General features: G+C 40.3%; 1 protein-coding gene across 1 annotated transcript in view; it reads left to right on the top strand.

Moving 5' to 3' along the window:
• The first annotated feature begins 9,395 nt into the window (after nucleotides 1-9,395).
• SLC28A3 (solute carrier family 28 member 3) overlaps nucleotides 9,396-24,133 on the top strand; it is a 45,168-nt gene continuing 30,430 nt past the window's right edge. Inside the window, exons 1-3 of the mRNA XM_072860934.1 lie at nucleotides 9,396-9,452; nucleotides 18,785-18,886; nucleotides 22,572-22,654. Of these exons, the coding sequence (XP_072717035.1) occupies nucleotides 9,396-9,452; nucleotides 18,785-18,886; nucleotides 22,572-22,654 (242 nt within the window). The remainder of the gene's footprint in view (nucleotides 9,453-18,784; nucleotides 18,887-22,571; nucleotides 22,655-24,133) is intronic.

Below are 24,133 nucleotides of genomic sequence, written 5' to 3'. Positions count from 1 at the left end.
GGAATATTTATTCAAAACCACAGTATGTGCTTGCCCTGCTTCAAAGTCATTCATTCCACCAAACTTAAGATATGTAATTAAAGTAGGATTGTTTAATGAAGATGTACAAGTAGTGTATTCTCCATCCCCTTAGAGGAAGTATCAGTATCAGCCAAGCAAAAAAAACAAAAACAAAAACAAAAACCAAAACCCAAGACAAAACGGGTGAGAAATTTGCCCAAAAAGAGCTTGTGTTAGTAGTCCTTTAGCCTGATTAAGTCCAAATTCTTTCTCTACTTCCTCTTGAGAGCACACAAAGAGTTCACGTACTTGGATAGGCCTTGTTATCTGTACTACATGAAAAGTACTTGTAATAAGTATACTAGGTGAAAGGTACTTAGGGTAGCATCCCAATCCTCTTCCTCCTACCACATTTCTTGTCTTAGTAAAGAGGCTCTGAGGCCGGAGGAATGGAAGCTGGGGGTCCCAGTCAGAGCAGGAAATTAGGGCACAATCCTTAGCTCTGTTATTTCGAAAATATAAGCCTGCTGAACTGACAGTGTAGACCAGGTGATGGATAAAAAAGGAAAGATAGGACCTTTTGTTGGCAGTTTAGGCAGTCTTACAGAGACATCAAGGTTAAATCTCTCACTAGTGCTGCTGGTTTTCAAATCCAGGTAACTTGGACTGCAGGTAAATTTACAGTTCTGTGTAAAAAATGTTTAACCTCACTGTGACAGTGCCAGCCCAGGGACTGCAGTTGTAGTCTAACAGTGTAGTTTAACAGGAGCCGGTGGAAGGCCAGGGCTTACGTAAACCTGATAAGGGGGATTCAGATGGGAAAGCGGAACGTCTAAACAAGAATTACTGTCCTTGGAAGTAAAGCACATCCTGGAGAAATATGTAAGCTAATTAAGATGTTTTGGGAACCATCTGAAACAACTAGTAGAAGTGTGATAAGCACCCTAATGCAAACTATCCTCATTATAATACTAAAAGTCAAACCCCTCAAGCTGGAGACCCCGGCCCAAGCAGAGACCCCTCACCTTTGAGCGTGCACAGAATATTAAAGTAGCACTGTAGCTTTAAGTTGAAATAAGATAAATGTAGACCAATAGAAAACTGCTTTGTGTAATTACTTATGCATATGCATAACTAGGCTGTATAAATACTGTACCTGTATGACCCAACTGTGTGCTAGCTTTGTGGAGCTACCACCTAGCACCCATCTCTGTACGTGAAATAAAAATACCTCTGCCCTGTGTGTATATTGGCATCTCGCACACTGGGTAAACAACCTCACACTTGTGGGATAACACAGTCAACAGAGCTCTATAAGTAGCATAAGCTACGCTGGTTGTGATTTTTACAGCAGTGAAGCTTTGTTGCCTGCATAATGAGTGTCTCCACAGGGAACCACACCGAGTACTGTATATTCACACTGTTTCTAAATTACCTTGGATCCCAATAATATGAACGAGTGAATTATCATTAAATGTAAGGAGTGTAAGCACAGAGCTTTTTGTTATGTCCTCTTCATTCCCCAGTAAGTGAGGATTCCCACTGGCTGATTGAAGCTCCTGCTTATCAACATCCTCCTGCAGTTCAAAGCTCCAGTTAACTGCATCAAGGAAGCAATAATCACACAGAAAAGCAAGGATTGTGTTATGTGTATAGCTTTTCCTAGTCGACAGACATCTAAATACTTTCAGGACTTTTGGTCAGGTTCTTCAGATTTCTGATCTACAACTGCCCTCTTTTTGGTCCTTTTGAAATACTTTATTGTGAGAAAACCATTTATTTGTACTGCTAGAGCTTAAAGATTGGTACCGTACTCAACCTTACATTGCACTGGCAGTTCAGAGCAGGACACCTCTATTTACTTATGTAAAAAGCACTTCAGGAAGTAGGTAAGTATAATTGTTTTGGTCGTAACAGGAACAAACAGTCATATAATTAACACTGAAATATTCAAAACTTGTCAGATCCTGACCTCAATTTTAAACAAGTAGAAATAATTGACATTGTTTTATAGCAGAAGATTTTGTTTCAGGAGAAAGACTCCCTAAGCTGTACAGACATTCACAGATGGAGTGCTAGTTACAAAAGTAATTTATTGTGATCTTTTGCATAGATAGGGTAATGCTTACGTGGGGAACTGAATCTCTCAAACAGGGCTGTCGGTGACTACGCAGATGGTGCAGAACTCCCCTTTGCAAGTGCTGCAATGGCATCTTCGCTGGATCAGATGAGATTCCCCAAACTGTAGTTGAGGTGAATTCTTGCAGCCCTAGTGATCCTACTATTTATCGAACATATATAAAATTATACATGTTCCTTTTCCGGGTTAAGTAAACGTGGCCCATCCACCTAGGTAAAGACCCGTGACTAATGTCCTACTCGGATTATATGTGTCCTGCTCAGTCCTATTAGCAGGACAACTACTCCAGAAAGTGCATGACCCATTGCTATGGGCTATTTTTAAGTACCTACAAAACATATTCTAACTATCTTAGCTGTCCACAAAAGACTATCTTACCTTACCATTCCTACATAACAGTTTCTACTGACTATTCAGATTCTCTTATCTATGCATATTTTGGTCAACTCCTTTCTCTGCAGTACGAACTGCCCGGGGGAGCCCCCGGGATTAGTCAGTTTCTCCACCCAGTGTGTTAATTGCCACATCTCAGCATGCTCATAGTGCCTATCCACTGGTCCCAGCCCGCAGGGGCTGCCAGGGTAAGCCCTGGCGCCTTTGGGAATCCAGCACACGGAGACATCCAGCACCAGTTAGGCAGTTGCTTTGAGACAAAGCAAGCTAGGAATTCAGTCAAGTAATTTGTCACACATGAGTCTCTCATCTGTACAGAGACAAGTTGGGGAGTTCCAGAGACCAAGCACTCCAGGTACGCACAGCCTTTGGATACACACCCCTTGCACATGCCAGCCACAACTATCCCTACAGGAAGAACTTGAATTTCCCCCTTATATCACAATTATAAATTAATTTCCGTGGGTATTGCCACACATGCCTTCACAGAAAGTGCAACATGCATGCATTACTTACCTTTAATTCACTTTCTAACTCAAGAGGTCTAATTTTCACAGCAGCAGTGCTTGGTTATCTTGTTGACTCTCTAGCATTTCATCCCACTGAACAGAAAGGCAAAATTAATATAAAGTAAAAATCAACTAATGAGTCTGCACACATGCCCAAAGCTAAACTGCATCCTGCATGAAGCGTATTGACACAATTGTCCCACCGTCTTTACACCGTCTATTCATGTGTCTAGGCAATGACCAGAAGTGGTGTTGGAAAGATTTCCAGGATACAAAAGGTATAATTTAGGAAGCAGAATTAAAAACAAACAAACAAAGAAACAAAACCAACTAAAAAAACCAAACGCACTGCCCAAAGAAAACACAGTATGCTGTTTCAGCTCATCTTTGCATGCGAGGACATTTACAGATTGATGCCCGTTATATTTCTATGCATAAAAGGTTAGAAGAAACAGTCCAAGTGACAGATAGCCAATAGACATATTTTTTCCTCAGGTTAAGATAATAATATCCAAATACTACCTATTGATGAAGGTATTTCATAATAATAATACAATTTTAGATTAATAAGACATTAAAAGACAGCCTTGTAAACCTAATAGCATTTCTCTGTCTTTGAACTTATGGTCACACAGAGGTTCCCACCTGGATGGCCAAAGCCGTTCTGAAACATAGTCATTGAACCTAGGTAAGATTTCTACCCTAATTAAGTAATTTCCCTATTAGTATTCTTTGAAATAGTCCTTTCTCTTACCTTTAAGTGTATACCTTTCTTCTTTTATTTGGGTTTTGCTTGTTTGTTTTCATTCTGTATTCACATGAATGTGCTATGGAAGCATCTATGTAGTGTTATTTTCTTTTACTTAGCCTGTGTCACATGATTAAGCTATCACATAAAATCCTTTTCCTCTGTTTCTCGTAAAGCCTGCTCCCTTTGGGGTGGTCTCTTTGAACTCTCCTGAAGTTGCTGCTAATGTCTGAGGATCAACAGCTGTAGGATTCCTGCTATTTAGCCTTACACGGGTATTTGTCACAAGGTAAAACACAATAGCCCTCAAAGGCCCTTGACTTCCCTCCAAGAAGTCTGTTTGTTAAACAGGAAGTTCTTTTACATTAATGTTTCCCGCCTGTCAAGGGGCAACTTTAGGGCAACTGGGAAGCATGAAAAAGTGTCATTTCTACTGCCACAGAAAAACGAATAAGTGAATAATTTTCTCAGCGGTTAGTCTGCTCAAATATTCACACAGATTTCAAAAATATCTCAGAAGAAGAGCTGGGAGACAGAGTAGGAGCTGGAGATTTACTGGGCTGTGACTAGTGTGGACCAAAGACTGAACTCACAGCAGAACCTGGGAGAGAAGAAGGCAGCACCTGGCCACTCAGCCATCTCATAACTGTGGGAGTAGTATATTTCATAAAGTCCATCTCGCAAAAAGTTAAAATTACTCTGAAAATGCTGATGGTTTTCCCCCACCATTATCTATGTAGCAAACAAATTCTCCAACACGCTTTATGAAATAATTCAAAGTATTCCAGACACGCTAGGTGTCATGTCTCAAATGTTAGATGCTCTGAACTGTCCAGCCTTTATTTTCTGTTCCCACCCCCCCCGCTTACTTAATTTTCCAGAAAGTTTAATAATTTATTTTCTTTCTTAGCAAAAGACTTCACATGAAGGAACATAATAGTTCAATCAGTATCAATGCTTTATGACATATGCAAAATATGTGTTCGTACAAAAATGGCTGCAAAAAACACATAATGTTTCTTTAATAGCATTTACTGTCACTTCATACAGATGTAAAAGATTTTTTAAAATGGAGATTCAGGGGTTTGTGTCCACATTTCATCAAACTTGACATTGTTCTGATTTTTTCAAAACTGTTTTCATCTTGCTAAGGACTTTTTACTTTCTGCTTTTCCCCTAAGAATGCAGGACCAGTAGCTGGGAATTGGGGGGGGGGGGGGGGGGAGGAGTTCCCCTTTGGTAAAAATAAGTCCCAAAGTCAGATTTTCTAAGAAAAATGTGTGTTGAGGAATGATTTTACACACATAAAATTGTGTTTCTTTCCCAGAAGACAGTAATTTCTTGCCTTCATCCTTTATTCTCATGATACTGTGGAGTTGTAGTTTATCTTTTACATTGGTAATCTAATGAAAATGTTTCTAAAAACTGAATAGGCCATAGTGCAAACACCTGCAGCTTGGAAATTATAGATATTAACAAAGAATGTATTTTTGGTCCAAGTTTTTTCAAATATGGAAAGGACCTTTTTCACTCAGAGAAGTCTGTAGAGGGATAAGCAGGACTGGCTAAATAAGGGTTAGGATGTATAGCAAAAAGTAAAGCAACTAATCTTCTACTTACCAACCATTTGTGAATGATAACCATGTTTTTCTTTCACTCACCTTTCCTTTAAGGTGCAAAATCTGAGAGGTAATACGGAATAATCATAAAAATACTTGTCCATCTATAGTTTCACTCTGACTCTTCCTGCAACTCTTCTTTTGTTTTTTTTTTTCTGCTTTCGCCACGGAGATCTCAGCAGCTTTGGCAAAAATTTGCATAGAAAAACATGGTCACTGATTGCCAGAATAACAGCATCTCTGGAAAATCTACCTGCGTTTTGTCATAAGGTTGGAACTGAAGCTGCTCTGCCCACTTCATGGCCTAGCTCTTTTTTTGTTTGGAATCACAGTTAGTTTACCCAGGGCATGTAAGAAAGATTGTTTGAGATTTTATTATCTTAAAGCTTTTGACATTTTTACCAAAATGTTCTAGTAACCACAGCTGAGTAAAATTAGCACAACTACAAATACTATGATTAAGTACGTTAAAAAATTGAAATTTTGAGCAACTGTACAAGTCCTAACTATGAACTTGCTTCCCACAGCTCAGCAATGAAAAAACCAGAATCTTACTCTTTTTAGATACCACACCTGTTTCTTCATACTCCTGCTCATCTTCTCTATGTACCTAGCAAATTATTAAGAATCATGTTGCTATGTATATGCTTGCTGTGTGTACAGTAACCAGTGCTGTTGATTAATATTTTTATAGTACCCAAAAACCCCTTTCTGGCCTAGCCAGGCTGCATGACAATTGCAGAGCAAATTGAGCATTGCTGTGTTGTTACTTGAAGCACAAAAAGGCTCTGAATGCTATTCCTTGTGAGTAGGATTTCATGGCAAAGTTACTTAGCACTGGTGTGGGAAGGTTTTCTTTTGCTAACCAAAAGTTTTATTTATTTGCCATAGTACTCCATTTTTTTACTGCTCAGACCTCTGTGTATATTCCATGGAAAATACTGATGTCTGGTGTCTACCACTGCCTGTAAGATACCCGTTTGTACCAACCCATATTACTTTATGCTACAGATAGGAACATTTTTATCTATCACAAAGCACAGAGCTCAGCTGAAAGCCTCTCCTGCTAGCAAGACCTCTGGTTTCCTTTACCTGCATTAGAACCCAAGGAAAACACTTTGAGGGGATGATGTTCAAGCTTTCTGCTTCCTTAATAAATTTCTGGGGAATGACTGAAAACATCTCTCATGTTTTGAGGAAAGGATAAAAAAAAAAACCTGTTATATACAAAACTTTTTTTAAAATGTTAATTTCTCAAGTTTATTCGTTTTCTAGGTTTCAGTCATGTGTGATAAAATAACAGTGGCTCATTGTGCCAGCTGCCTGCAAAGTTGTAAAGATACACAATACATTGAAATGAAATTTTCCTTAGTCCATATAAAAAAAGTAGTTTTGCATACTTATTGTGCTATTGAGCTCCTTTTCCAGATTGCTGTTTTAATACAATAAAATGCTTTCCTTTCCTAATTTCTCAGGCCTGCTAACCAAAACAGCAGCATTCTTTCAATAAATTCATGAACTTCTACCATGAAAAAATAAAGTGAGAAGCACCCAGGAAAATTACATTCATGTCTTCAAATGAGAATGAACTTCCTCCACGTATTATTCACAGTAGGAAAAATATAAATCTCATTTATATGTAAAATCCAGTGAAGAATTGGCCTTTTTGATTGGTCTTCCTCTAAGAGAAAGACAGTCCAGAGTTCATGTAGAAATACTGGGATGGAACATAAAGTTTCTTTGTGCTATTCTTAGGAAGCAACTCTGTGGTTACTGTAAATTTTTCTCTCTGTTATTCGCAAGTAGAATTTTGGCAACACGTATTTGCTTGACCCTAGCACTGTTAGTCTTATGTTGTAAAAACACCCTAAAAATTAAGAATGTGAGTCTTTAATGCCTTATTGTAGCTGGAGGAATCACATAAGTGGAAAACAGATGTCCAGGTTTGTTATCAATTGAAATGGCAGGATGTGATATCCTTCAGGTGTATGACATTTCTTGAAAGTCCATATCTTCATGTAAGTATTTAAACTAACCAGAAATGGGAAGGGGTTTGCGGTAAATCAAACATTAAGTAGACTGCTGGCTGATCCTGACAAAAAATATCAGTGAGTTCCCACCTTTTATTTAACTGCATGGTCCCTTCTCCACAGGGAAATGGCACGTTTCATGTTTTCTATAGTGGGTTCAGGATTTGTCTTGGATGTGTGGGTGTTTTTGCTTTCAGTATCCTGCAACTTTTCTAACATAAAATATAATTCAGAGAAGGAAACTTTGCACTGAAAAGATCAAGCCAGTGTTATTCTGACATTTTTCAATGAGAAAACCAGTTTTAAAAATTATCTAATGAGTTGCCAGAAGAAGAGGAACAATAGCAGAAAATACTTGTGTCTTGGCATAGTTACCAGGGTAGGACTTTCTTCCAACCATGCAAGTGCCGACTACAGATTTTAGGATTGCATGGGCTGGATTTGCAAATGATTCACTGCCTTGTTTCCTCTGCCCTCTTCCCTCTGATAGTAAAAGCATGTCCAAAACTGGGAGGAGGAGAGAAAAAAGAAAGGAAGAGGGAAACAGCTGAGGTATGCAGTAATCAGCAGGCAATTGTATCAAGTTTGTTAAAGATGTTTGCAGCTATTTTTGCTGGGAGTAGTGTGCAGAGAGAAGCAATTAGTCACAGAAATTGCTCTACTCACAGGGCAAATACAAATAGCAACAAACATGCTGATTTTAAAACCTGGGGCAACAAAAAAGATTCTGAACACTGAAAAACAGAATATATCATTAGAAGTCATGTGCTCCTTACTGAAAAAAAAAGAAAAAACAAATAGTCCTCCTTTTTGAGCAATAGTTATGAGATTCAGAGAACATATATTGCAACTGTATGATTTATAATTAAAACATAGTTGGAAGATTCCTCAGAAAAATGCATCATCTTATTTTTCTTGTAACTGTTCTTTATTTCCAAGAATATATATAGTCATGCTAGTCCATTCTGTCTTTATTTCCAAAACAGGACATTATTTTTTGCTTTTTCACAGGACGAGGCAAAAACTCATGACATTTTCAATCCCCATGTAGAAAGTTATGAATTTAGGCACCTAATGAGTACATAAATACACATTGCTGTATTTCAAAGAAACAGAACACTCCCTCATTTTTGTTGTCCTTAAAGACAAAAATGATACTCATTCAAAACCTGTCTGACATGAGTGCCTGTAATAATAGTGCTACTATTTTCAGTGAACTTACACAGAACAAGCTGTAAATACAAAGTCCATAGGCAAGCAAAAACATGGGTAGGAGACCCAGCTGATAGTTCTAAGAATATAGCTTTGCCATACTGTAAATAGCAAGCCTGAAAAGTATTAGAAGACTCTTCAGTTAAAGGTGAGTAATCTGAGGATAGATAACCAAATGACCCTGTGCCATAAGAATTGGCATGCCAACTGAAAATGCGTAACTGGTATTTCTTGGAGGCCTGGGAGTTGTTAGTTTTCCCTTGTTTTCTCTTGCTAGATGAAGTCCCTAACCACTATGAAAATAGAGCCACGATAACATTGCAGAAACAGTGACTTGAGAATAGCTGTTAAAATGACAAAAACTGTGTTGACCTCTCAAAGATCTGGGTGGGGAAGATTTTCCGCCAAGCAAGTGAGGAAAGCCAGAAGTCATATAAGTACACACATCGGCTTTTGGGGATCACCCAGAGACACCTTGGCCTCTTGGGACTCGCAGAATTCCTCCCTTCTTCTCTCAAGAAACATTGAATTCAGTTTCCCACGCTGGCCAAAAGGGGCTGTGCCAGGGGAGCAAGAAGGTGGAGCTATGAGTAACCACGAGCAACCTGAGAGTGCCTCCAGCTAAGTAGACTTCAAGTGATACTCAGACGCTGTGGATGGATTAACCACATGCTGGTTGCTGTTGCCCTGTGCTGCAAGTAGCTTTCAACGTTCACCCAAAACTCTCCTTCCCATGCTAGGCACATGGAGCTGAAGGAGACCACCCGTGATCACTCAGGAGTGCAAAATTTGGCCTTCCAGGTAAGCGTGGTTTCCTTTGCTTTTGTGGGGAAGAGGAAGGACTTAAAGTCAATGAACAATGCTTACATCAGTCCCTGAACAAAGAAAAAACAATTTCTGCTCTCTGCCTGCAGATGTTTTACAACATCCCACATGCTTTGCACTGATATCCTGCCAAGTTACAAGGCTCTTGTATAAAAAGCTGGAGCACAATCGACACATTCAGGAGTAGGCTCCACTTATTGCCTTCATCTGCTGCCTGGTATACTGATATCTTTGAAAAGTCTCCTGACTCAGTAATATTTCATAGGCTGATGGATCTCACAACTAGCTAATCCACCTCTCCCATCTGCTGTATCAGTTGCTGCTTTGTCCTGAGTATAGGTAATTCACAGTTCTGTTGAAGAAGTGGTTGTCATTATGCAGCAGGCATATATCTCATCAAAGCAATATATATTAATAATATGAGAAAAATAATCATGTAATCACAGTGGGGCGTATCTTCTTTCTTCCATGCATAAAATAAGTGCAATTGTCTTGTTCTGCTCCCAAGAAGAGCACAGAGAGGACGTAAGGAGCCGAGCCAACCCAGAAGGTTCTGTGTATTATGCACATAAAGTAATGTTAACAGCTATTTTAAAAATTCGGATTTCAAAAGCAGAAGCACCAAAAAAACTGGTAACCGGTTAGTTATTGTTTCTCAGTGCCCAGCATCCCTGTGCTTTCAAAGGAATTAGAGCAGGGACAAACAGAAATTTGTAAACCCACAGCCAGGCCAGTTCACTGTACACTGTTCACTAAAGGTAGAACAGGTTGGGGAGAGACAGTGGCTCTGAAGGGTGCTGTTAGCCAAGTACCCCTCGCTCTCCTCTGCAGCCTCCGATCCTTGCGCTGCCCCTGAGCTCAGCTAGCAGGAAGGATAGCCGGTAGTGGGTGTGAATATCAGCCCACGCTGTTCCAAGTAACACAGAAGGGTCTTTGTAGATGCTAAGCATGTGGAATATTATGTAACACCAGTGATACCTAGCCTTTCTGTATATGTATTCATTGGGCTATAGAGGTAGATAAACAATAGACTGATTTGATAATCTGCCGGTCAGGGAATATTTGTGGAACGTAACAGAGTTAGGGTCAAGTCCCTAGTCCAGTCAATAGTTAATAATTCACACTAAGTGGGACAGCTTCAAAAGGAGACAGAGAGATAACCCTCTTAAAACATGATAGCCCAGTGGTTAGGGCATTCTCCTGGGTAATCAGAGCACCCTCAACGCAACTATGCTTCAGAGCAGATAGATAGACAAGTAATTTGAACTTGGGTCTCACTTAGTTCAAGTGAATGAGATAAGAGAGAGTTTAATCCTGGCTGTATTTTTCACACAAAATGTGTGCATAAGATAGTGCAGTCAGCTTCCAAAATCTGTGCCTACAAACCCATGAAGGAAAGAAGTCTCACCCTAGCTGCAGAAGCTCCGTGCCAAACGCTCTTGAATGACCAAAGCTGCAAATCACCTCTTCCCTCAGCAGTCTCTGTGGAGCACAGTACAGTGGCTCGAGATAATCCTCTGCCTTACGCAGCTAGCTCACCTGGGCAATGTGCAGGGAACCCAGGTGCTTCCTTTCCTGTCCATTGCAGAGGTTTGCAAGAGCCTGCAGATCCTCTCTGATTTAAATAATTCAAAGGTCAAGTCATGGAGACTGTCCAACAATGAAACCTGGGGCCCGAGTCAGGTTTTCTGGTTACTTTTTTTTTCCTGGAACACCAGGAGGTGTTCACATTTACATTTACACTGTTTATCTCTGACTCAACATATAAGTCACTCCCTAGAGAAATAAGACACAGAAGGAAACAGGTAAACTTCTGCATATAGAAAAATAAATCGCTTTTCAGTGGAAGCCACTGAGAAGAAAACAATCTCATCATTTTTCCTATTTTCTTGTACTTAAGCTTTTCTTGCACAAGGGGTGAATGCTTTTCTTCCTCCAAGATACAGTGTCTTCTACTATTAAGCAATGAGTATCTTCCCTAAACCACAAAATATAAAAGTGTTCTGGAAAGGGATTAAGTTAAGCCATTTTAAGTATCAGTGTGGGACTGCACTCCATAGGTACCTTCAGATGTACCTGAGTCATTTAATGATTAATGCACAAAGTGACAGAAAAAATAAGACAGGGACAAAATAAACCCGGGTTAAGTAGTTTGTTTTATAAAGTAAATAAGTTGAGAAAACAGCTCTCAACGTAATACAAAGCAGCTCAAGGCTAACAAGTGATGGATGAAGGATCATATCAGAGCTTTATGATGTCAAGAATGAGAGGTGTTGTGCCTTCTGTTGTGGAGGGATTCTAACAGGTTGAAGAGTTTGTACTATAGAGTAATCTGCCTTTCTACTAGTCATACTGTCGTGGTTTAACCCCAGCCAGCAACTAAGCCCCACACAGCCGCTCACTCACTCCCCTCCGGTGGGATGGGGGAGAGAATCGGAAGGGTAAAAGTGAGAAAACTTGTGGGTTGAGATAAAGACAGTTTAAGAAGTAAAGCAAAAGCTGAGCACACAAGCAAAGCAAAGCAAGGAATTCTTTCACTCCTTCCCATGAGCAGCCATCTCCAGGAAAGCAGGGCATCACACGTAACGGTTACTTGGGAAGACAAACGCCATCACTCCGAATGTCCCCCACTTCCTTCTTCTTCCCCCAGCTTTAGATGCTGAGCATGACGCCATATGGTATGGGATATCCCTTTGGTCAGTTGGGGTCAGCTGTCCCAGCTGTGTCCCCTCCCAGCTTCTTGTGCACCCCCAGCCCACTCGCTGGTGGGGTGGGGTGAGAAGCAGAAAAGGCCTTGACTCTGTGTAAGCACTGCTCAGCAGTAACTAAAACATCCCTGTATTATCAACACTGTTTTCAGCACAAATCCAAAACATAGCCCCATACTAGCTACTATGAAGAAAATTAACTTGATCCCAGCCAAAACCAGCACACATACCAATGGTCAAAGGGAGATAACTATTTGAGCTCTTCTCAGTTTCACATTGGCTGTTGATATTTAAACACACACATCCTTCTGTACTATGATGGGATTTTCACTGCATCACAGAAGCATAAAACTTTTCAGTCACACTGTAGTAGACACTCAGAAATCAATTAACCAATGTTAACTTTCAGAGAGGGCATGCATCCATGTAACATAAAGTTCTATTAATACCATCAAACACATTTTAAAAAATGCATGATCCTGCAAAACATCAGCTACTTCTTTTGTACACTACACCGATTCCACTTAAACTGTTTATAGGCATAGCATCAAAAACTGCAGGTCCTGCTTTATTGTCTTGTGATAATGCCAATACCTGGGAGATCCAGAAGCAACTTTTTACCTCATTAACAGCTCAAAACAGTCTCAAAAGAAAACAGACAACAAAACCCAAATGTACAGCTCTGCTGTACCTCTTGTTCTCTCTCTTGCTTTGGTATTAGGGACATCTCAGTTACTAACAGCCATTTGGGTGTATTACAATGAGTAAGCTTCTTGTATTGGTTTTAAGAAGATACATAGCTCTACCCACACTGCCAGTCTTCCCAAGCACCCTCCTACCCTTCAGTGCAACATAACCTTAATAAAACCCCAATGCAATTGTTAAGACCTACACGCTAAAGTTACCTGCTTTGGATGCTACTTCATAGCTAAAAGCAATAGATTGCCACACTGTTTATACCGAGACATTCAGGTTTTTAATATTTTTTTTGCCTTAAGTATGTCATGCAATTTAAGGAACCCAAGTCATTGTCCTCGTAGTCTCATCGCTATTCAGAAGATTGTCCATGTTAAGTGTCTACATGCCAATGTAATACATTCTGTATCTATATCTACAATAATGTCATACATAATGTACAGAAACACTACTGTGTCTCTTGCATTCAATGTGGTTCAGTTAACTTGTTTGTGATGACACTGGCTGAAGGATCACTACAGTTGCCCACAGAATTTCCTGGTCAGAAACCCTGCAACACTAACAATAACCCTAAAACTGAGATTGGATTTACCTAGCTTGTGTTTAGCCCTCATTTAAGAGACAAAGGTTTTACCTAATCAGTTCTGATGATTCAGGTCTCTGCTAATGATGACATTAAACAACAAGTCACATTCATTCCTCAAGGAATGATAACAGCTGGCTGATAAAAAGGAATGGTAGGTGGGGCCAAAAAACTCCCTGACTTTTAAAAGGAACATAGGTAAACATAAAATAACTACAATGCAAAGGGAAGATAACAGCTAATAAATATTTACTGTTCACTGGCATCCTGTTGTCAGTGTTATGATGCATTAAGCAGTTGGTACCTGTTTCTGTAGCAGAGCACACGGTGCTCTTAAGAAGCTGACCTGAGGAAGGATCGCCTTTAAAATTCTGCCTTTTACTCATGCTACATAAGGACATTGGTACTGCCATAATACATGCAGCTTTCATGCTCCATTTCATTCAAACAAGCTTATAACATATGTTAAAAAAATGCCATTTATTTCTGTGTTTATTCCCATTCTCCACAGCTTCCTAGATACTCTTGTCTGGTTGGTTAATTAAGACTATAGGCACTATTAAGAATTTACATTTCATGGGCATTGTTGTTGTAATTCCTGTTGGAAATTACGAAGGCATTGCACTGCATAACTCCATCAGATCCAGGCAGGAAATTATGCAGTCCTTTTCCACATTTTCAAAACTTGCTTTCCAAAGCCATGCTTGATTTAAAAAAAAAAAATTAACTGTGACATACTACCCCATCTCTTACAGGAAATATTGAAAGTTAGTTATACCTTTAGGCTCTTTTCTTCTCAGGCTAAGTAAATATTCCTTGTGAAAACCATTTTTAGGATTTTTGTCCTTGTCATCCTCATTGTGTTCCTGCTTGTCATCAACAGATGTTTTGAATGCTGTAATTGCAGGGGTCATGTGCACCTTGTTATCTTCTCAAGAATGTGCAGATCTTTTTTTCCGTGTTTCAGGTTTTTCTGGATTTGGCTTTCTGCCTCTCATACATTTACTTGCTCTGAGAGCAAATGGATTTCCTATTTCTTTTTTTATGGCCAGCTTGTGCCAGTCTATCATTTTAACTTGTTTATCCTGCATTTCAGGATACTATCCAACTATCCTACTCAAGACTGACAACTTAAGCTTTAAAAGAAAACACTAATGTACTCAGAGGTGGGTGAGCCTCATGTACAACTCATTTCAAAACACCTCATGAAGATTCAGCCAGCTGAATTTAAATCTGGCAGTACATGTTTCTTATCTGCTGTCTCTACAGCTCATTTACTATAGTTTAAAATATGGATAATGAACATTCATCCCTTCTGCCCTGTACACTGAATTTTATCACTTGACAGGAATTTATGAATGCTATGATTATTGGTTGAAAAAATTTTTCCTCAATATTTAAAATGCATTTTAACTCCTTCAGAGTCTTGACACTCTGACTAGCAAAAGGTAGCACATGGGGGAAAACTTAGATGAATGGTCTTCAATTACACTGAGTATTAATAGCAAAGTTTTGAACCGTAAATCAGATGGCTTAATTTCAGCTGACTGAATGCAATCTGAAATCCAACATGGTAACTTAAAACATTTGCTTTTGAAGCATCTGTTTTACACTGATCTCCTTAAGTACCCTGATTCCAATCTCCAAAGCTAATGTAGTGACCCACCCTTAAACCATAAACAGTTTAAGCAGCTGCCTGGATGCTCTGATAGCCAATCTGTTTTCATCACTAACTGGCAGGGGTGGAAAACCATCTACTCTAGTGTGTGTGCTGTTGTTAACCGATAGAAGTTATGATGTGCTCTTCACAAAACCAATCCCCTCTCAAAAGACAGAGAGGAGATAGGAGGGAAGGTCAAAGAATGTAGTTATGCAACAAGACTTGGCAAATTAACTGCTCATCTAGAGGGAACTAAACAAACATTGAAATAGCACTTCACCTACAAGTAAGAGATAGCTCTGTGTGCTTGCTGTTTAATCAAATATTTTACAAGCAGGAAATGCCAATCAGTAAAAGTACAGCAGAGTGTGAAAGCAGAACTGCATAACACTTTTCATATTGTCAACATTCAAAGTAGCTGGAGCAATTCTGTAATCCTTCAAGTGTGGCCTAAAAGGAAGAGAATTTTCCCATCCAAGCTTCTCCAATTCGGTTTTAACTTCCTGCTTCTTTATGTCACTCAGGCTGAGTAGGTTCAGAAGTGCCTTGGCATATTGCTGCATCTGGCCTGTGCTCTAGCCAGGGCTCTGCTGGCTATAGTCCCTAAGGCTTGAACTCCCATTTTCTGTTGCAATGTTTTGTTCTGCAGACATTTTCAGGGAGGTGGAGAAGGATACTGGGCAAATGAGGTAGAAGCTTTTCTGCCCATGCTTAGGTAGCAATCTGCAACAGCATATGATAAGCACAGATAGATTGACATTTTGGTGAGGAGTTCCTTCAGCAAACTCAGAAAGACCGTAAGCAAACAGGAAAAAGGAATAAGCAGTTTTATTTGTCACTTGAATATTGCTATTCTTATGAGAAATTAAAAAGAATTATCTTTCTTCAAGGGGTAGGGTTAAATAACATGCGTTTTCACCAAATGAAATTTAAAAATTGTATAAAGTGAAGGATGAAAAGATTGTACTTGAAGAATTAGCTGTGAAATATAAGAAAATTACTCAGCTTCATGGCACTCATTCAAAGACTGTTTTAGTCAACAGAAGTAGTCTCTTACTGAAGTAAACTTGTTATCAATAGTAATTGATACTATTGATACAATAGTATTGAAACAAGTTCAGTTTTTACTGAATTTGGAATATGCCAGAAATGTGGTATGACCAGTTGAAATGAGTGCTTTTTATGCTTACAGAAAATAACATAAATGTATCATTCTGCCGTATGGGTTATTTAGAGTTCCAGCAATCATGTGATGCTCTTACTAGTTTTCTGTTACATTACTCGTACATTCATATATTTTAATTACTCTATAAATGAAACTCTTATGTAATTATTGCAGTTGAGCAGTGGGTTGGACAAAGTGACTTCTAGAGGTTTTTTCCAACACAAATTATTCTGCGCTTCTGTTGCTTGTGGACAGCAACTCACATGCTTACTGTTTTCCACATGTTTGCTGAGAAAAGTCCTAAGAAATCTCTGCTTTTTCTTGCTCAGCAACAAGTATAGAAATCTTCAAAGAGACTATCCCCAGGGGGGTTGTGCATGTCAATTGCAGAACTGTAATTCGACTTCACTTTGACTTCACTATGCTGTCCTGTATAGTATTTTTAATATATTATATATTTCAATGCTACAGTTAAGCACTGCTTCTTGTGATAATTTTTTTTTTGCACTGTATGGAGTGTACACTAGAGGCTTTCATTGTCGATTGCAGGGGCTACTATGGCAAACCCCTAAGACAGCATGGTTAGAAGGCAAATGAGTATCAGAGGTGCTTTTCAAAAAAGAAATATGTCTCTCTTAAGGGAATGCAAAGATACTCTTCTCTTAGAAGGAACGGAACTGATGTATCGGCATCTGGTCTATCAGGGCCACGGCAGGTGAATCAACAGCTTCTTGCGACTCCCTCCTCTTCCCCGACACACAAGGTTGCAGAAACACTTTTACTGAAACGGATTTTTTGTGACGTTTAGAGGCAGAGTATCTTTAAGGAAAATATGTTACTGAAAAGTGTCCTGGTTGCTTCTAAGGTCATGTTTCCGCTAAAAGGCAAAATTTAATTTATGTCTAGTAGTACAGCTTATTCCTACCTTTATCATAATTTACTATGATTAAGCTTATTTTGTATTGTTCATTTGGAAATGATCGTTTTCTTAGAAGGCTAAATGTAGATACTAATTTACTGGTTCTATTATCATGTAAATAATGAGATACTTCATGCAATAAAACACAGTCAAATGACCATACTGTAACTGCTGCCATAAGAAACCACTGAAATATAAAACATTTATATCAATTGCAGATATAAGTTATCTGACATTTTGTTTAAGCAGCTTTCTTACAAAACCAAAATAAGAACCAGCCCTTCAAGGATCATTAAAAAGAAATAATGTACCCTTCAAAGCATTAAGAAACAAGAAAACTCAGCTTCAGAATAATAATAAAAAAGAAGTAGAAATAGTGGAGCTAGTTATGTCACCGAAATCGGGAATCAAACTCCTTAACACCAATGTAGTATTAAGAAGCAGGCATTCTTCATTATGGCACCGGATGCACGGGGGATTGTTCCACCTAGCGTGCATACCACAGGTTACATCAGCCGAAACTTATATTGTCCACTTACATACATATGCATCAAATTTCCCGGACTGATCATGCATATTCATTCTATTTCCTGGAACTAATTATCATATTTGCATGGTCATTGCGTATGCATCCTTGAGCTCTGAGGGGCTTCTGTGGGGGTCTCTGGTGGTCCTTGGTGGCCGTACAGGTGTGTCCTTTAGTTGACCCCTTCTTCTGGACATGCGCAATCCCACCTTGCTTATGTAACTCGTTTTCCTTCTTCATGGTGCATGGTCCCTAACAATGATTTGGCACCCTTAACACAATCCAATTATTCTAACCACCCTCGACTCTTTGTCAAGATGGGCTGGGGCTGTACTGGGAACATAGCAGCATGTCCATACTACTCCTTGTCCAATTGTCTTTGGGCATAGTAGCATATCCATAGCCATAGGTGTACAAACACAATATTAAAGCATTGTCTAACCTGGCTCCTATCTCTATGTTGCTTAGTTACAAAAGAACGAACTAATAATTTTGGTTACATCTGGTTACAGTTATGGCTGTCTTCAACTCTTGGTACACTCTGATAAAAGGTATACCACAAAGAATTAATGTAGTAAAGCTGACTGCTGTCTTTAAAGATACGCTGTTTTATTCCAAGAGCAACAGAAGTACGTATTTTTAAAAAATATGCATTTACTGCACATGCATAAGGAGCATACATACTGGAGCAAAGGTACTAAGAACCGAGGGAAGGCACAAATAGGCCATTTTGCGCTTGGTGGGCAAATCTTTGCAAATTTGTTGAACTTGTCCTGAGGCAAAGGACAGCACCGGGAGGACATGTGAGTTTGGATCAAGAAAACAGCAGATTCACATTAGTCGAGCATGATCCATAACCAACGCAGCGTTGTGTAATAGTGCAGGGACTTGAACTCCCAAGCTCTGAACACTGAGTTTTGAGGTCCCCATACTAGCAAAGTAAAACAGGAAAGCACAGGCATCAGAGTATAAGTCAGTTCTTACCGCACATGACAAAGGCTTTCAGCTTTTGATTTGAACTGGTACAATTTCTGGTCTTGTCATGCCCCAGGATGACAGTGAAGGTGTGGATGTTGTAAATCCAAAAGGTCTCGGAGACAATTCACAGAGAATCAAGAATTCACAAAATAAGAAAACTGTACATACTAATCAGGTATGTTTTTTTCTTTTTTTTCTTTCGTATAGCCTTATGTAAATTCATAAACCTCAAATTCAATGTCAGTAATTGGCTGTGATAATACATCCAAGACAGATATTTTAACAAAACCTGAATTTGATTTTAAATTTATAAACTGACAGGGAAGTGAGTTCTGTTCTCAGAAATACATTGACGAAAAAACAGAAAATTGACAGGATGTGTAGGATTCAGAAAAATGTTTTCTAATGTCATAATGGCTTCATACAAGATACAAAAGAGGCATCAGAAATGGTGATCAGAGGCAATACTATGGACGAGGAGTTGATACAGAAGCATTTTCTCATGAGAAGTTGGAAAAAGAGAAGCTGGAAACATCGGGTTTAGTGATGCAATCTTTCAGCCAGACAGGGCATACGTATTACTAAATACCTGCTCATCCAAAATAGGGGAAATTTCAGACAAACACAAACTGGAGGCAACAGCTCTGACATACAACTGACCAGAGAAAGAAGAGGAGAATACGATACAGATGACATCATAATAAACACATCCATTTTTACTTCTTTTGACTGTACTTTTGTTTAAGCCCACATAGTGAGTAGCTCACTATGAAGGCGTAAGAGTCAGGTCAAAGAAACCCACAGATATTTTACTAGTTTCATGTATTAACATTTTCACATCCACACTTCAGAAATAATCTGCTACTCTAAAAGTTCCATTAAAAAGTTCCAGTACTTTTCTGTGTTGTAAAAATATCTACTTGCCAAGTTTGGTGATGGTACTTGAAGCAGTATGTAAGAAATAGAGGTTTGCTGATGCTGTGGTTGTTCTTTTCTATCTTCCAATGGTTTTTGGATATGATCAGAGGAAGCAAAGGCGTGCTGTCAAAGAAGTGCCTCTGCTCTCAAAGTTGAAGTGATTTCAGATTTACAGTGATGGAAAGGATCACTTGGACTGTTCTGATAATGCACTCCTGGGAACTAGACTGGGATCAGAGATCCTAGGAGGGGAAGGTGCCTATACCTTCCTCTTCAAAAAAGCCAGCAAAAAGGAAAACGTCAAAACAAAAAGAATAAAAGGACTTTCAGAACTGATTGAAACTGTTGAAAAATGGAGAAAAGTAGTGGCAGTCAATGAAAGCTTGATTTTAATCAAAGAAACTGATTTCCTGATGAAAAGGTTCAGCTGAAAGCATTCAGCCACTACTTTGTGCAAGTGTATCTCTACTAGAGATACGTATACGCACACCGACACTTTCTCAGGCACACTGCGACTGAGACGAGTTTATTTTGAGGCTCTGCAGAGTATGGACTTCACTGTACCCCTGCTGGCAGAAGTCCACACACTCCACGCAGCCCTTGGGTTAGCCTCAGCAAGGGCCAACACTCCCCAAGAGCCAGATCTGATATGTTTGGCCACAAAATAAGAAGAAAAGGGGTTTAGATCCATTCTCCCTTTTCCTGTGTATGTGCACAGAGTTAGACACAAAGTGATCTTTGATTTCAGATTTTCTTAACACCTTTTAATGTAGACGTAGGAAAGCATTTGTGACAATAAAATAGTCACATAATAATATTTTGAGCATATTTAAATACATTGTAGACAATGCAAAAAGGTGTGGATTGATGCTTTTTATATTGAAATACTCAAAAGAAAAAAATAGGTTATATTCTCAGGACAACAGCATATTTCACAATTCAAAGAGCCAGGCTGTGGGTGATCCAGGCGAGCTCCTGGCCCAGGGATCCCCTGGGCACCACGTGAAGCAGGGGCACTGGGGGTGGTGGTGGGGATAGAGGCAGGAGGTGTGGGACATGGGCTTCGAGCTGTGACCAGGAGAGAGGACATGGTGCCATGGGGAGTGCAGCCACCTGCAAACATGAAAGCATGGCTCTTCAACCCAGAGGGCTGGACTCTCCTGATTTATCATGTAGGTTCAAAAATCTGTGAGAAGCACTGGCATGCAATATACCCCAAATTTAAGCCCAGGAATAAATGATATTTCAATGCTATCAGCACTCAGTGTCCCTCAGGTGAGAAGTCCACCTCCTACAGCCACTGAGAGGAGTGCTCCCAGTTGCCAGAAACAACAGCAACTTAGTAGGCGGAAGCATCTGCATTTTTCAGGTTTGCTTTATTTCACAGGCAAGACCAAAGAGAGAAAGAAATTGAGTTTAACGAAAATGCAGGCAAAAGTTACAGTGCAGCTCCGCAGAGCCACACGACTCCCAGCACCCTCCCCCTCCAAAAACTGCAGTGAAGAGGACTGAGAGACTCCTGTGCGTGTGACATGGAGCTTTCTCCTAGGGGAATGAGTAGTGGCTTCTACATACATACTCCTCCGCACCATTTTAATTACTGGCCTTGTGTTAATTTTGCCTTTGAGCTGGTACAAGTCTCTCACTAGGAACCAACCGAGGGCTGCCCAGGGCTTTCAGCGGTGCCTGCAGCGGGAAAGCCAGAGAGAAGGCAGGGGCCAGGGCAAGATGTGTGGTGGGCCTTGCTTCACACAGCAGTTTAGGGAATGGTGTTAGCACAAATACTAGTGACACAAAAAGAAAACGTAAACTCACCTGCAGCCTGCCACCGCTCCAAGTGGCCGGGCACAGCGAGCCAGCTCCTCTCGAGAGGGTAGGACATGACCACCAGCTCAGGAAAACGCTATCTGCCTTCACCGTGGTCCTGGCCAGACACCCAAGGGCCGACGACCACTCACCCTGCCCCGGCACAGCATTACAACGAGGAGGCGCGAGCGCGGCGCAAGGGCCACGTGTGGTTACGCTGCTGCCTTTGAACACAACGGTCGCCTGCCCCGGGCCGCTGGCCCCTCCGTGGGCCCCGCCATGAGCATGGAGGTACGTGCCCATGGACAGGCACGTCCCCTCTGCCCCTGCAGAGCGGGCTGGGGGCAGTAGCGCGGGGCGGGCACGGCAGCCCCCATGGCTGCCCCAGGCTGCACAGGGGCTGTGCTGCTCCCAGCCGCCTCAAGGACAGGCCTCGAACATGGCAGAGGTCGGACTGCAGTTGTTCAGAAGCTTTAGTGCAGCCAGGCTTATGTGGATTCAGGTAGCAAAAAGGCGTGTTCCTGGTGAAAATGTGCTATCTGGCCAAATTTCAAGTTTCTGCTACAAAGCCTATGGATGCTAGCTGTCTTTAAAGGATTGTTACCTGTTACCTTTTCTCAGCAGCTTTTCTTAAGAATAAATTTATTGGCTTAGTTAGATTTTTAAAACAATAACCCCCCCCCCAATTTAACCATTCTCCATACATAAAGTTTCCACCATATTAAAGTTCAGCAACAAAAACTGGGGGTCGTCAACAGGAGGTGCTGGGCAAGCTGGCTAATCAGCAGCTCTACCATCCCTACCTGCAGCTCTCACTTTTCAGCGTGTATGCAGTGGTACTCCGTATGGGGCCCTCTTCAGCTCTGAGTAACACTGGTATTTTTTCCCCCATTTATTTCCCCTTTCAAAATGATGTGCACGGCTTGGGAAAGTTCACAGCCACAGTCTAACCACTGGGTTTGCCCGATACTGGCCACAGCATCGGTGGCAGACAGGAGAGCTGGAGCCGTGCACTCAGTGCAGACGGGAAAGTCTTGAGACTGCTTCAGCCATCTGCCAGCGGGGATCTGTTTTTTCACACCTTACTTAACAAGCATGCACCCCTCTCACAGCCTCAGCACCTATCTGTTTTCCAGGAGGATGAATACATCAATATTGAGAGTGATCTGCATGAAAACAAACATGAGTCAGTAGATGATGAGCAACCACGCTTGAAAGGGTAATGTCTTTTGCATGAGTAAGTTTTCCACTCACTTCATCCTGGCCTAAGCAATAAGATGCCAATGTTTCTGCTTCTGGAGCGACAGCTCTAAATTTCACTGCCATACCCCTGTGCTACACAGACCTTTGTATTGCCTAGCAATTTGTGTAATACAGAAACGCATTGTGTTTAAAATTATTATACCTTTCAACTGACACATGTGATTGTGGAATTATCCTTCTAAAGCTTTGCAAATTAAAGGAGCAATATTTTTTCTTTTTGTACATTAAGTACTTTTCTAATATTTCCGTAAGAGCCTTTTTTAAAGAGACGTCTTAAACAGTGATCTGTTTGAGGAAGTTAAAGATTCACTATTGTCACTCAGTTTGCATAGCTATTTACCCCAGTGCAAAACAAGAATAGAATAGCTGCAAAAAAAGCCATTTTGACAGAGCAGAATTTTTACACCTCATTAGCACTGGTGCCAAGTGACCACACAGTGAAAGCACACATCTACGTTTTACTTGAGGATTAGTTTTTCTGGCAAAAACTACAAACCTTGTATAAGACATTAAAAAAATTAAGATACAATACTTAAAATTATATTTTAATGTCTTAGTGTTTTTCTGTCATATTGAATCTTCATATAAACCTTCAAAGAAATCATACTGTACTTTTCCCCTGATTTCTATGACTGCATTCTGTTATACAGCACACCATTTCAGCTTTGAACCTGTCTTTCTATCAGCAGATTCTAGCAATTCACTTACTGGGTATGTCAAATAGGAGTTTGTCTCACTCAAATTGGACTACTTGGGAAGATCTCATGCCTGTACAAATGATACGCTTATATACAGAAGTAGTTGTGAAGATTTTAATTAGCCTTTGGAGTTGTACATACAGAACTTAAAGACTTGTTAATATGATCAGGTTTACTGATGCCATCATATTAAACTACTGCTTCAAAAATCTAGCAAAAGTATTTAGAAGTCACTTAAATATTATCTCATTTCTCCTCTCCGTTCTTTGGAGATTTGTCATTCCTTTAGCAGTACATAACATGAAACACTTTCTTGTTTAAAACATTTAGGGTCTTGTCTAGCAAAAACAAAAGCTAATATTTGATAGGTCAAACATCCAAGTTTGATAAGCCTCTCCGGTGGCAGGTATCCAGCATCTCCCCAGAAGTAAGCTGGTTGCACAGGCAAGTGTTGGCACGCAAATGGCCGTATGAGGTTAGTGGGGTCTCTCCCCCTCAAACCTGGGCCCACAGGGGTCACTCAACAAGAGGCATCTCTGCACAGAGATGGGTTGAATTGGGCCAGAGATGAAGTCTCTATGTTTTTTATTCATTCTTGTTTGTTTGTACTCCCATGGAGAGCCGAGGGATAAATAACGTTTAATTCACAGGGCTTACTGTTTCCGAGGTCCCCTTGCTCTTCCATCAGCAGCAGGTACCATTGCCTCGGGCAGTGAAAGCTCTTTATGAAGAGCTGG

This window comes from Ciconia boyciana, chromosome 4 (assembly GCF_034638445.1).
Source record: "Ciconia boyciana chromosome 4, ASM3463844v1, whole genome shotgun sequence".
In the NCBI taxonomy this organism is placed as follows: Eukaryota; Metazoa; Chordata; class Aves; order Ciconiiformes; family Ciconiidae; genus Ciconia; species Ciconia boyciana.
This window is presented reverse-complemented; position numbering and strand designations above follow the sequence as displayed.